The sequence below is a fragment of the Aplysia californica genome, unplaced genomic scaffold, assembly GCF_000002075.1.
Source record: "Aplysia californica isolate F4 #8 unplaced genomic scaffold, AplCal3.0 scaffold00248, whole genome shotgun sequence".
NCBI lineage: Eukaryota > Metazoa > Mollusca > Gastropoda > Aplysiida > Aplysiidae > Aplysia > Aplysia californica.
The window spans coordinates 225,004-237,719 of NW_004797518.1; the positions used below are offsets into that span (position 1 = coordinate 225,004).

The 12,716-nt window shown below is 38.8% G+C and overlaps 1 protein-coding gene across 1 annotated transcript in view; it reads left to right on the forward strand.

The window, feature by feature from the left end:
* LOC101852326 (proteasome activator complex subunit 4B) overlaps nucleotides 1–9,888 on the forward strand; it is a 68,081-nt gene extending 58,193 nt beyond the window's left edge. The window contains exons 44-46 of the mRNA XM_005100455.3: nucleotides 567–641; nucleotides 6,520–6,735; nucleotides 8,444–9,888. Of these exons, the coding sequence (XP_005100512.1) occupies nucleotides 567–641; nucleotides 6,520–6,735; nucleotides 8,444–8,578 (426 nt within the window). The 3' untranslated portion in view covers nucleotides 8,579–9,888. The remainder of the gene's footprint in view (nucleotides 1–566; nucleotides 642–6,519; nucleotides 6,736–8,443) is intronic.
* The last annotated feature ends 2,828 nt before the right edge of the window (nucleotides 9,889–12,716 follow it).

A 12,716-nucleotide genomic window follows, 5' to 3' on the forward strand; every position in this document is an offset into this window, starting at 1 on the left:
GGGGCGGTGCTATGAATAGTTTGCTATATCACCAGGAGGGAGAGCCAATCCTCCTTTAGGTTGGCTTTCACTCGTACACGACATACTCTCTGGCTAAGGGGCGTCATGTTTTCTCCAAACTGATTTTTTTTTTTAGTTCTGTATCGCTCTGATACGATGATTTGAGAGTCATAAAAAATGGACCCCTGAATCCGCAAAATGTGGGGGCCTGCCCTTTAAAGGATTTGTTAATGTCTTTTTTGGCTAACAATCTTACAACAAAATGAAAGTTAAAGAAGATGGCAGATAAGATACATTTTTTATGCCTGTAGAGAAATTCGGGTCACATTGGCATGTCATACGTAATACATATGCAGTGGAGTTTGTGAAAACTGTTAAAAGGAAAAATGTGACAATTTGGAAGAAAATAGAATTTCTGTATCTTAATTTGGCAAGGATGTGTCTGGTTAATAACGGCCACAGTCTTATGCCTGATTCGACTTGCCTTGTCTTTGCAATTATTGCTCTTCATTTTTTTTTTAGTTGCTAGCCTGACTACCTTTTATTTTAAATTTGTAACTTAACAGGTTCGGGAAATGGCTGCTGTCACTCTGAGTGGAATGATCCACTGTGGATTTGTGGACATGAATAAAGACATGCTGGTGAGTACTAGGGAAATGTTTTGGGTTTGTGAAGGTCTGCTCTCTTGATTCCATAGCCTTGACCTGCTGTTTCCAGAGTCTGCGCCCGAACTGTTTGAATTATTCTTTTGTTTTCTTTGGACAAAACAGTTTTGTTTATCTTGGGTGGTAGCCACTGCTTGTATATCTTTCAATTGAAAGAGTTCTTCAATAAAAACTTTTTTCAGTCATATGGATGAACAGTATCTAATCTCATCTTAATAAGACTAGAGACATTTTCTTATTGTGGGCTGGAATGTTATTTTCCTTGGAACCTGAATAACTGTTAGTTGAATGCTTTCCTGTAACATTTTGGTATGTACTGGTTGAGTTTTAAAAATTTTTTAAACTCTTTTCCTACCGGGCCAGAATCCACCATTGGCCCAGGGCTTTTCCCTGTCCTATTTTTACGGCCCTACCCCACCAAAGGAAAATGTCAAAACATCCAACGAAACTCTCACGAACCATATCATATGGCTCTTTAAACTGAAGGTTTAAAAATAATCTATCAGATGGTGATACAGTATGGAAGATTTATTCCAATTATATTAGTTAGGGGTTTCTAAAAGTGATTATGCAATATCGAAGGTGTCATATGAAATGGACAATTTTCCAGCTTTGAAAGGCCATATGTAAAAAAGTACAACAACAGCATCATTCAAACTTCACAGTAGAGTTGGGGCAAGCGGACGGACGGGTTCGTTACTCGCGGACTCAGTCAGAGCGAGCGGGTAACGGACGGCCATGAGAACGAACTGCGAACCTCATGACAGTTAAGTTTTTTGGGTCCGCTGCACAATTTGACTCTCTCAGCGAGCGGACTGCGGACCTCAAGCCTCAAGTCAGTTCGTTTTTTGGGTCCGCTCCACAATTTTATTCACTGGGCGGGCGGGTAAACGGACAAACTCTAGCAGACGAGATACTTGACGGGAGGTTAGGCCCACGGTCTATTGTTTGTTAATTAAGCCTAATGTTTCAAGCCACTAGCGGTGCCACAGGGTGTGAGAGAGGCTGGTGACGTAGTACTATGTGTGTCCATCACCTCGTGCGTGGGGCACACTGTGTACGTTCCAATTATCGCAAAGACGGGGGGGGGGGGGGGATTTCCGCCATGAACGCCTAGCTAAAATGTGAGGCAGGAGGGAGATTTTTTAATTTTTAAGTTTTTTGGGGGAGGGGGGGGGGTGTAAGTTATATGCTATGGAAGGAGTCGCTCCCGTCCGTCCGTCCGCCCGCTCGAATGCATGGAGTCTCTCGGTCCGCTCGTCCGCTCGCTCGCTAAACGAACTGTTGTCTCTGTCCGATGTGTAGCGAGTAGCGAACTACTCTTCACAAGCGGTGAAATGACAAAAAATCGTCTCTCAGTGCTGTATTTTCTTTCATATCCACTAACAGTATTCTATTTTAATTAGTGGATTGGAATAGTTAGCCAGCCTCTCGAGCCGTGTTTTGCGGCTCTCGGTCCAGCAAAATGATGGGAAAAGTGTTAAAAGATGACTTTTCTATTGAATAGGTTTACATCTGAGAATCACACTTGCTCCATAAGAATCTGCACTGATAGTTTCTTTGTCTTGAACTTACTTTGAAAGAAGTCTTGGTTAACTTCATGATCACTCTTTTTGTTGCCCAGAATTGTCCATTTCATTTCTCAATATGAATTCCCATTTAGATACTTACAGGGTGATCCAAAAAAACCTTTACAACTTGTTTTGTAAGTATCTTCCTCCATACTGAAGTTTTGCGTTTCAGATTTGAACATAACGTTTGGAAGCCAAAAGGAATTAGTCTGATATGTATTTTACATGGGTCTCAATATTCCGCTATTTAGCGGATTTCCGCTACCGCCATTTCCTCCGCTAAACTCTGCTACCGCGACAGCGGGTCAATCAGAAAGAGAGTTGCTGGAAGCAGAGTGACTGCCAGGCCTCGGGAATTACCCGGGAATTTGAAAAAAAATCGCCAAGACGTGGGGAAAATACATAAAAGATCTCGAATATTATTTGAAAACCAAATCCAATAACGTCTTTTAAGTTCATTTTTGCCGGTCGCGATTGTGATATTAATTCGGCTTTTCTCGGTCTGAGAGTACGTTTCACGCGAACAGGCGGCTGTGGCTGCAAGCGGAATTGTATGTGACACCAAGGCTCGATCGGAAAATCAAGATCTCAGAAATTTGACTGTAAAAGTCTAAATACGCAACATTTGTAACATGCAGGTTCTTCAATACAAACGTGGTGTCGCCATGAAAATAATGTTCGTCACTGTGCTGTCGCTTGTGGGGGCAAAAAAAAAAAGAAAAGAAAGTTATACAAGCGTCTTGTCGGGCTCGTCATTGTGACCGGTCAATGAACCTGCGCGCGTTCTGAGCGCTGTGAAGTACGGGACTCAGGAATGGGGGAGATTATTGATTTTTTTTAAAAGATACACTCGGGGATGGGGGGAGGGCTGGACGCAACACCAGAGGACAAAAAAAAAAAAGAAATTGGAAGCAAATTTTAATATTTAGAATTTTGATTACTACTACAGCTCTCTGCATAGTAAAGTGCGCGTTAGTGCATGCCTTGTGTATAATCGGGATCCGTCATAACTGCTTGTAAGCGTGTTAATGAACTTAGGGCAGGGGGGCCTAAGTGTTCACGTTTCATTGGATGGGTGAGAGTAAATTATGTCTCTATAATTTAGCTTTTTGTTCAAGATTCGCATACTTTTAGTGTCACTGCATCTTGCCCTCCCACAGTTCTTACACCTCTCACACTGAATAGGTTTACTTGAGCTATTCAAGTTATTACTCTACTTTGAGTTTGAGCATTAATTTTGTCTTTCACGTTTATTATATGAATCAATACACCCAGACTGGTTCATGGCAGTCGATATTCTGGTTCTAGGCCTTTTCCCAGACTCAAAACAAGATTCATTTTGATATAGTTTATATATGCAGGCGAATATGATGAAAGTAAAATATAAATAAGTCGCACAAGACCACAGTGCGCCTCCACTTTCTGTACGTAATCAAGATTGTAAATACTTGGTAAGTGACTCTTACTTGAAATTATCTTCCAAACCCCCAAACTGGTATGAAATAACCTTGCTTTGATAAATTGATGGTTTTTATTTCAACATTCTAGGGTCCCACAGTATAATAATAGTGGGTGTCTCGCGAAAATGGGCTTCTGTCGCGATCACGCGGAAAGTTCTCCTTTTTAAAAATTCTGAGTTGAGACCCATGATTTTAGATAAGTCCATAGAATGGTTTTGCTCTATATAGCGCATTAAAAAACCAACCCATTTTCAACCTTGTCGCCTATTTCATAGCATGACGCACCAGTTCGCATTAGGCCTACCACTAAAAGTTGCAACAATTGCGCCAAATTGCAAGCTACAGCAGTCTAACAAGTCAACAGAAGTCTGCAGATATTATTTTTCTCAAATTTCGTTTGCCTGCTTAGATCATGGTTATGTTTAGTAAAGAGCGGGGAGTTTTTTGTATTAAACATTACCCCTCCACAAACTCACCATCCTTGACATTTCGTAAGTTCTGCACACAGCATTGAGAGAATGCTTAGGTGCCCTCAAGATCTCTGGCGTCATAAGTAGAGAACTTCCGTCAGTTTGGATCTATAGTGAATCAGGACTAAAAGGTTCTTTTAAAAAATTGACCACTTCAGGTCGAACACGCACCATGCGCAGCCCTTTAAACGTCACCAGAGTGCAGATTTCAATAGTTGAGTCCCATGAGACGTCTGTCCGTGGATGATCTGCAGTTAGGATTTTCCTACACATCAACAGTCTGCATTCTCAAGGCAGATCTTAACCAACGACTATACCGTGTTCATCTTCGCTAGGCCGAGATGTCATGGATCAGAGCATGGCAATGTGTTCATGATTCCTCGATATTCTTGTAAAGAGGGATCATTTCCTCGATGATATTTGGTTTTGTGCAAAGCCCATTTTCATCCCTCGGGATATGTTAACTCCAAAAATGCTGTCTAATGGGCACCCCGCTCTATTGTCTCTAGAAGCCACTTTTTAGTGAACATGTACAGTGTATGTGGCTCTAAACACTCATGGTTAAACAGGTCTTTGTGTTAGGGTGCCACTGAACATTTCGAACGATGCATTAAAAATGTGTTGAGTCCAAAAGAGGGAATGTGGAGCACAGCTTCATGGAATTTCAGAATGAAATCATTAGGTTTTTTAAACTCTGTAAAAGAAATTAAATATTGTTGAAATGTCACAGGGATGGAAGATTAATGTCAAAGAGAAAATAAAGAAAAAGGTCAACTAATCTTTTCATGACTTCCTTCGCAAGATTTTTAAACATTGATGAACTTAACGTTTTTGGGTGCTTTTTTCTTTCGGCCGTTTCCGTTTTCAAAACATGCTTCTTCTTCGTGGATTTTATATCTAACAAATTCCTTTTGAATGAATTATGTCTGTTCCAAACTACTGCATTCCAGACCAATTTTTGCGCAAGATATTGAGAAAACAAGTTGTGAAGTGTTTTTTTGGATCACCCTGTATGTTAGTTTTCTCCTTCCTTTTCATGTTACATCTCTGCCAAGTGCTAAGATAAGATGATACTTCATTGTCCCAATGGGAAATTTTTCTGTGTCTTTACAAGAATTGTAAAAACACACATATATATATATATATATATATATATATATATATATATAATTTAGGTTATACATTACTTTCATAAAAATTCAATATGAAGAGAAAAATAAAGATGACAATAATGCAACATATCACAACTAACCTTTTTCAACTTGTTGTACTGGAAACTGCGGAAAATGCCATTGCAAAGGATTCTACCATTTGCTGGCTCTGTTTGAAATTGAAGAAGTAATCTCTGTGTTGTGAGTTTGCCATCTTTCCAGCTTCCTTGGAATCAGGCTATGATAGCAGGAAAAACATAAAAGTGAAAAAAAAAAAAAAAGAAAGCACAAACCAAATAGCATGCAGGTAGAGAAGTGAGTGGGACACGAAAATCTTTTTGTATGGTTTGAATGTCACTCCACTGTGTATGTGTTTTAAATATGTGTGTGCGCCTAGTGAAAAGTACCAAAAGTCGCCCAGACAGTTTCGAGTTACAGGCTGATAATGACAAAAATCACTTTTTTGACCAAAGTGTGTTTCCATTTAAAAAAATGATAAATCCACTATTTTTTAACAATGTGCTCAAAGGGTTTTCACTGATTTGACTTCTAAATATTTTATTTTGAATTATTTTGAGGGTAGGGTATAATAAAAATAAATTATGAAAGCTTCTTTTAAAAGGTGTTAAAATCTATTCTTGAAGCACATTTTCTCTTCCCTGCCATGTTTTACCATTGAATTCCATTCATGTTTTTGATGTCAACTGGATGTCGAATTGGAAATGAATTTTCAGGAATAAATACATTTAAAAAATCATTTTTAAAAAGTTTGTATGTGTTCCCACGTTTGTTAAGCTTAAAAGCTCATTTTCTCAAAATCATATTTTTATACCCTACCTCGCAAAATGTGCAATATCTCAAAAACTACTTGAGATATCCAGAAATTCAAAAACCGCTGCGTTCAGCATTGAATTTCCTATAAGGTACAACCCTTAACTCAAAATGGTCAAAATCCGACTTTTGGTACCTTTCATTAGGCACACACACATATAAAGAATATACATATGTAAGAAAAAAATCTTGTTTGCTATGTGCATGTTTCAGTATAGGCAGTCATATATCGCCACTCATTTCTCTGCTGGTATGCTCTAATAGAATAGTTTATTCTGAGTAGTATGTAGTACAGTGTCCCTGTAATAAAGACCATGTGCAGTGCTAAAAATGATGTTTTCACGGTTCACTGTCTGTCTTTGTCCTGGTAGGATCACTTTGAGCGCCTCCGTTCCACCAAGGTGAAGAAAGTGAGGCGTAGCCAGGCCATGCAGGAGCCCGTGTCTTTGCAGCGGCTGGTGCAGCGACATGCGGGAGTGCTGGGTCTGAGCGCCTGTGTGCAGGCCTACCCGTACGATGTGCCGGAGTTCATACCGCAGGTCTTGGTGGACCTCAGCGTGCACGTCAACGACCCACAGCCTATAGGGGTGAGTCAGCCTGTTACGGCTTGTGTATTTAACCCTCATCCTGCGGGAGCCGGTTTATGTAGCCCGATAAGCCTATTTCGGCACCTCGCCTACGTTCTGGTCCCGAATCAGTGTAGCTCCTGGCTCAGCGCACGCGCAGCGCGCATCCTCTTATGTGTCATTCGGGTCTCGAGTCGGATCCCCATTCACGCAGGTCAGGTGTGTGTGCGTCAGTCTGTTTGAGTTTGTGTGCGTTTGTGGCTTTCTTCTAGAACCGCCTGCGTTGGTTCGTAATCGAGGCATACGTCTCATTCAAAACATGTCAAGTTGGTAGCTCTAGATGTTCGTCCAATGAAATTATAGAAGAAATTGACCCACTTACACATGAGGAGCTCGAAAGGATAAACAGGAAACAAGACTTCCATTTTTCTATACAAAATATTTCATATGAGCTTGATTTTGTATGAAATGATATTACCTGATAAAAAAATAAGCTTGTTTGATAGTTTTGAATACCATTGTGCAGGTACAAAGAACAATTTGAGTGTAAAACATTCGGAAATTGACCTAAATCTTTCGAACCTCAGGTCATTCATAACAATAAGAGCGTCCAGAAAGGTTATTCGAATGGGCGAAACTACTCGTAATGTCTTATCAGCTTGTGAGAGGCTAGGGGGTTATTCATGTGTTTGTAAAACTTTATAAATAGAAAGCTATGAAGGATAGAGCGCTATTTTCATCATGGGTTAACACACTCCCGCGGTATTCATGGCGAAAACACACGTTTCCCGGTGCGCGCGCTGTACACCAACAGTACACACTGAGTGACCCTGGCGGCCTGCCCGGCACGTCCGACGTAATCGGTTGCTGATAAGATATGCATCTGGGCACAGACGCAGGATAATGGCATGTCACGTTTGTAAAGAACGTTTTTATTATTGAGCATATCATTTTTTAGATTGATCACGTTATGATGCCATACAAAGAACCATATTTGAGACTTTCAAGTTTTTGAATGTCTTAATAGCTGCCTCCAAAAAATATGACCACAGTGTAAGTGTAATGCAAACCTTTGTGATGCTGAAGTTGTGGTTATACCATAAAACGTTCTCAGATAGATAAAGAGAGAAAAATGGATAAAGTGAAAGAAAAATAGATAAGAGCTGGATAGATAAAGAGAAAGACAGAGAAGGCGAGAGGAAGTGGGAGAGATGGTGAGAGAGAGAGAGCGAGAGAGAGAGAGAGATCTCTATATCTAAAATAGAATCAGGTGGAGAGTGCTAAGGTATAGTACCTTTCCTTAAATGCATAGAGTGCTCAGTATTGGAATCAAACCTGGGTGTCAGTGTCATGATGGAGCTTAGTCTAACTGGACTTGTCTATCAGTAAGTTCTCTGCCCACCTCTTCATACTTAAGTTTGATGTATGAGTAAATCTACCTGGAATAACTTCAAGAGACTAGCCCAGGATAGAGAAAGGTGGAAAGTGGCCTACACTGTGGTGCAGGGTGAAAAAGGCAATGATAATGATGAAGTGTACATCTGTATGTAAGAGGTGGGAGATGGCAATCTCTGAAAATGTGAAATAACAGGACAGCTTCTGCCTGTGCCTGTAATATTTTCTGAGTCACTGTATTATTCCGAGTGACTATTATTTTGAGCCACTGTCAACATTTACGCTGCAAGGAATTATTGCTTGACATGTTGTTTACTTTAACCTTTTTCCTCAGACAACAGTGACAAAGACCTTGTCCAACTTCCGGCGTACGCATCATGACAACTGGCACGACCACAAGAGGATGTTCACCGATGACCAGCTGGTCACTTTAACTGACCTTTTGATCTCCCCAAACTACTATGCATGATCATGCGTTTTTGATGTACGCGCTCTTCACAACAGCAGTTTGAATGACTGCTGTGACTTCTGTCAGATAAGTCGTAATGGTTCCTCGCGCACATTAACTCTGGGTCACTGTTTTTTTTCCTTCTTCTCTGATATGTGCTTCTTTTTGGTAGATCATGTTTATTATAAATAGCTTAACAAAAACTAAACAGTTGACTAAAACGGAATATCTGTCACTCAATTGTGATGTTCGAAACAAATAGCAAAGTACTTAAAAAGTTTGCAACAGCTTGAAGTTTTGTTTTTCGTCATGAGCTTGCCCTATTCTGTTCAATTTCAAGAGAGCTGACTTTTTGGATTATATGAACAGTGTGTCAGAGTTGACTTGTGTGTCAGAATTTACAGTTCTCAACTTGTTGCTGAAGCAGCCCGGTGGATTTTCCAGTTGTTTTGTTCGTTCCACTGAACACGAAGGCTGCATTGGCCCATTGTCACTATTAAGGCAGGTGCCTCTGGCCTGTTCGAAATGTTTTTTTTTTCTATCATTGTGCATCTTGCGTGCTCACTGCTTCCTCACACAGATAAACTTGGTTACAGAATGTTCAAAGCAGTTTCTAGATCAAAATGAAAGGTAGTATTCTCTCTGTCTGTAAATTGAGCATGCTATGTCTTTTAAAAGTTTACTTTGTTTGTCTTATAGAATGTTAGGTTAAACTGTCTTTGATTGTCTCTTAACAATATTGAAATGTTGTTTAGTGAAGTTTTTGCAACCATCAAGAAATACTTTTTGGATTGATATAGTGTTTTTGTTTAACCCAACCCTCGTATAGCTGTATTTTAACAAAGTGCTTTTAATAGCACTTTAATAATATTAGGATTAAGTGCTGTGTGGGTCAGCACAGAGAGATGTTTCATCTCCATCTTTCCTGCTGGACGAGAGGAACAAATTACACTTGTACCACCTTTGGTATAAACCTTATGATATGAAAAGAGATTGCCACTATGTTTTTTAACTTGGATGTTTGGACATGATATTGGGACAGGTTGCATAGTATATTAAATATATCTTACTTTTTCACGGGATATTAACCTTGCTGTTTTTAATATTTTTGATTATATGTGCTGAATGCTTCTGTGTTGCTGTTATTGAGTAGGGCGTATACAAAGTCAGGACTTGTAGCATTATATTTTAACGTTTTCGTTTAACTGACATGCCCATATGATATACCAATTTGTGGAATGAATTTTGTTAATCTTTATTCAGTCTGGTAACATGTCCACTCCTGCAAATCATTTGTCATTAATGAAAGTTAATAAAGTGGTGTTTTGATTTATACATGTGAAAGTGTGTAATTATTATTGAAGAGGCTTTTAACTGGCATGAAAGTCTGGAAATGTTGGCTTCAATGTGATAATGTGAGGACGTCTGGGGAAAAATTGTTTCATTTATAAATGAGCTTTTGTTACCTGTATGTACAATGTAATTATTATTCTTAAAGATGCAGAGCTGCATTTGTCCTTATCTGCAATCTTTATTATTTTGTATTTTTCTCTTCTTCCTTTCAAGAGTACTACATTCATTGCCTTCTTGTAACAATGTAAAAAAGTCATGGACAGAAGAGTTTAAGTACGGGCCCCTGCTTGCTGCTTTTAATTACATAATCTGATGTCAATACAAGGACTCTCTTCTCTATGCTTATCTTTGCTAAAGTGAACAATGCTGATGAATTGATTACTATATGGTGAATTTTGAGCTGCAGGGAGAGATGGCTGTTGAAAATTTCACTGCTCTCTTTGGTGGCTTTGTTGGCATTATTGTTTTAGTGTATGGGATCTCAGATGATGATCATGGGGGTTGACTCATCTGATATCTTTAGCCGTACACTGAAGTCATTTACTGTCACTGGTTTTGGTTTTGTTTTGTTTTCTAAATGGTCTTTAATCTGTCTTTTTCTCTTCGTATTCTGAGAATCTTTCACTGCAGTTTATTTCTGAAACTGTCTTTTGATATTTTCTTCTTTCTTTCCTTCACTTTTTAAGCAGTCATAAGATTCCACATCATTTGACTTAATCTAGGATCCTATGCAATAAACCTAACAGTCTTTTCATTGTCATTTTACTTCAACTTTGTGTATAGTTTATGGTGATGAATGCTGTAGATTATTGATTACCAACATCTTCTCTCGCCATCAGATGTAACATGACCAGTTGAGTTTTTCTTATGAAGCAGTTGACATTCTTGCCCAATTCTCTAATGTTGTATTTTGTGTTGTTATCATTTAAGAATTTCCGCTCTGTTTTCTTTTTCAACCTATGAGTTTGTAGTCCTACTTCCCTTGTTGCTAGTTAGCTTCATTAGAATGACAAAACTCTGTTGACTTATGTTGAGTGTGAAGAGAAGCGTTATATTTCTTTCCTATGCTTTGGATTGTGATAGATTTTTATTTCTTTTTTTTATATGGTCATTTTGAAGTATTTGACAAGTTCTGTTCCTGGATTCAGAGCTGAATGTTGTTTGATATAAACTTAAAGGCAGAGCTGATGGATTTATGGTTGAAAAAGCAGTAGGAGTAGATTTAGAGTAACTGCAAATTCTATTAGTTAAGTAGAGTTTAAAAAATTAATTTTTTAGAGTAATTTTTCTAAGGTGTTACTTTTATAAAAAGAGTGTGAGGAATATCTGCATAATTGTGGAGAAATACAATTTTTAAAAGAAGCAAGAAACTTTACTGACAAAAAACAGTCTTCCCTACCAACTTTCAGCTGAATGGGAGATGTACTTGACCGGAGAAAAATCAAGCAACTTTTAATGTGTTTTGGTCTTGGGCAATTTCTGTTACTAATGTACAGTTTTTGTACAATCATACTTTCTGAATTTCCCGCTGCACATATAGAAGCTATAATTTATACAAATGGAATCAGCTACTGCAAGGAAAGGCTAGCGAGAGGAGCATTACGGTTAGAGAAAAATTTATTGTGAGAAAAGATTTTTCATTGTTTCAGGAAGCAACATCCCTGCATTCCGGACATGTCCATTGATGCTCCGTTGCTTTCTCCTAAATATCTTCGAGGGTCTTTCCACTGATTATGTGAGAAAAGAACAAGTAAAGTATTTCAGAATTGCTGGTCGCCCTTTTCTGTCCTGTGGACACCCAGCCATGTTGGCTACAGATGTCTCTGGATGTATTTCCTTATTTAAAAACAGTTTTCTTTTTTTTCTCTTTTTTTTTTGAAAGCCTGCCTTTATTCATGTACCTTTCAGTTTAAAAAAAAATCTTGTTTCCCTTTGAGTCTATAGTAATCAGGTGTGTTTTGTTATAAATTGACGACATATGTAATGCTGATTGTGGAAAATATTTTGTAGGGAAAGCAGGATTATAAGATTTGTGCTATTGCAGAGGTTGTTATTAGTCTTTCTGCTGATGCTCGCTCCACTTCCCTGACCTCCTTGTCTGTTGCCAGAAGAGAGATTTTTGTTTTGTTTTTAAAACCTGTTCTTGCTTATAATTGGGCCACAAATGAGAAGACATCGTCATAATAAAATAGGATGTAAAAACATGCTCCGATCTGGAATTTCTGATTAGGTGACTTCTTTCAAAATGTGGTTCTGTGAAGCTGTTGTTATGGGGTGTGGAAAGAACTAATGATATTTTTGTCGCATGTTATGACTAAATCTATAAGCTCTGTTCCATAGGACTGCGCTCATCTTCTTTGTCTGATATCAATATCTGTCATCATCTTAATACTCCTCTTTATTAAATTTACGACTACTAAAGCCAGTATTATATCCTGTTTATCTTCAAAACTAGCAGTGACATCATTACCTTTTGTTTAGATAGTAAGTATTTTGTTTTTGTAAGTGTTTTACGGCGTTCGCAACTGCTTACGGTCATATGAGCGAGCACAGTTAGTATAACATATCTTGAGTTGAAAAGTGTGTGGTGAGTAAGAATAGACAGTGAACCGCCTACAAGTGCTGATACACTGTGGCTTTGGTGGCCTAGTGGTTAGGCTCCCCAACATGCAACCGTAAAGTCATGGGTTTGAATCCCGTTGGGGACGGGACGTTGTGTCCATGGGAAAGGCACTTTACACAAATTTTCCTCACGACACCCAGGTGGAAATGGGTACCCGGCTATAGACTGAAAGATCTTGTCAGT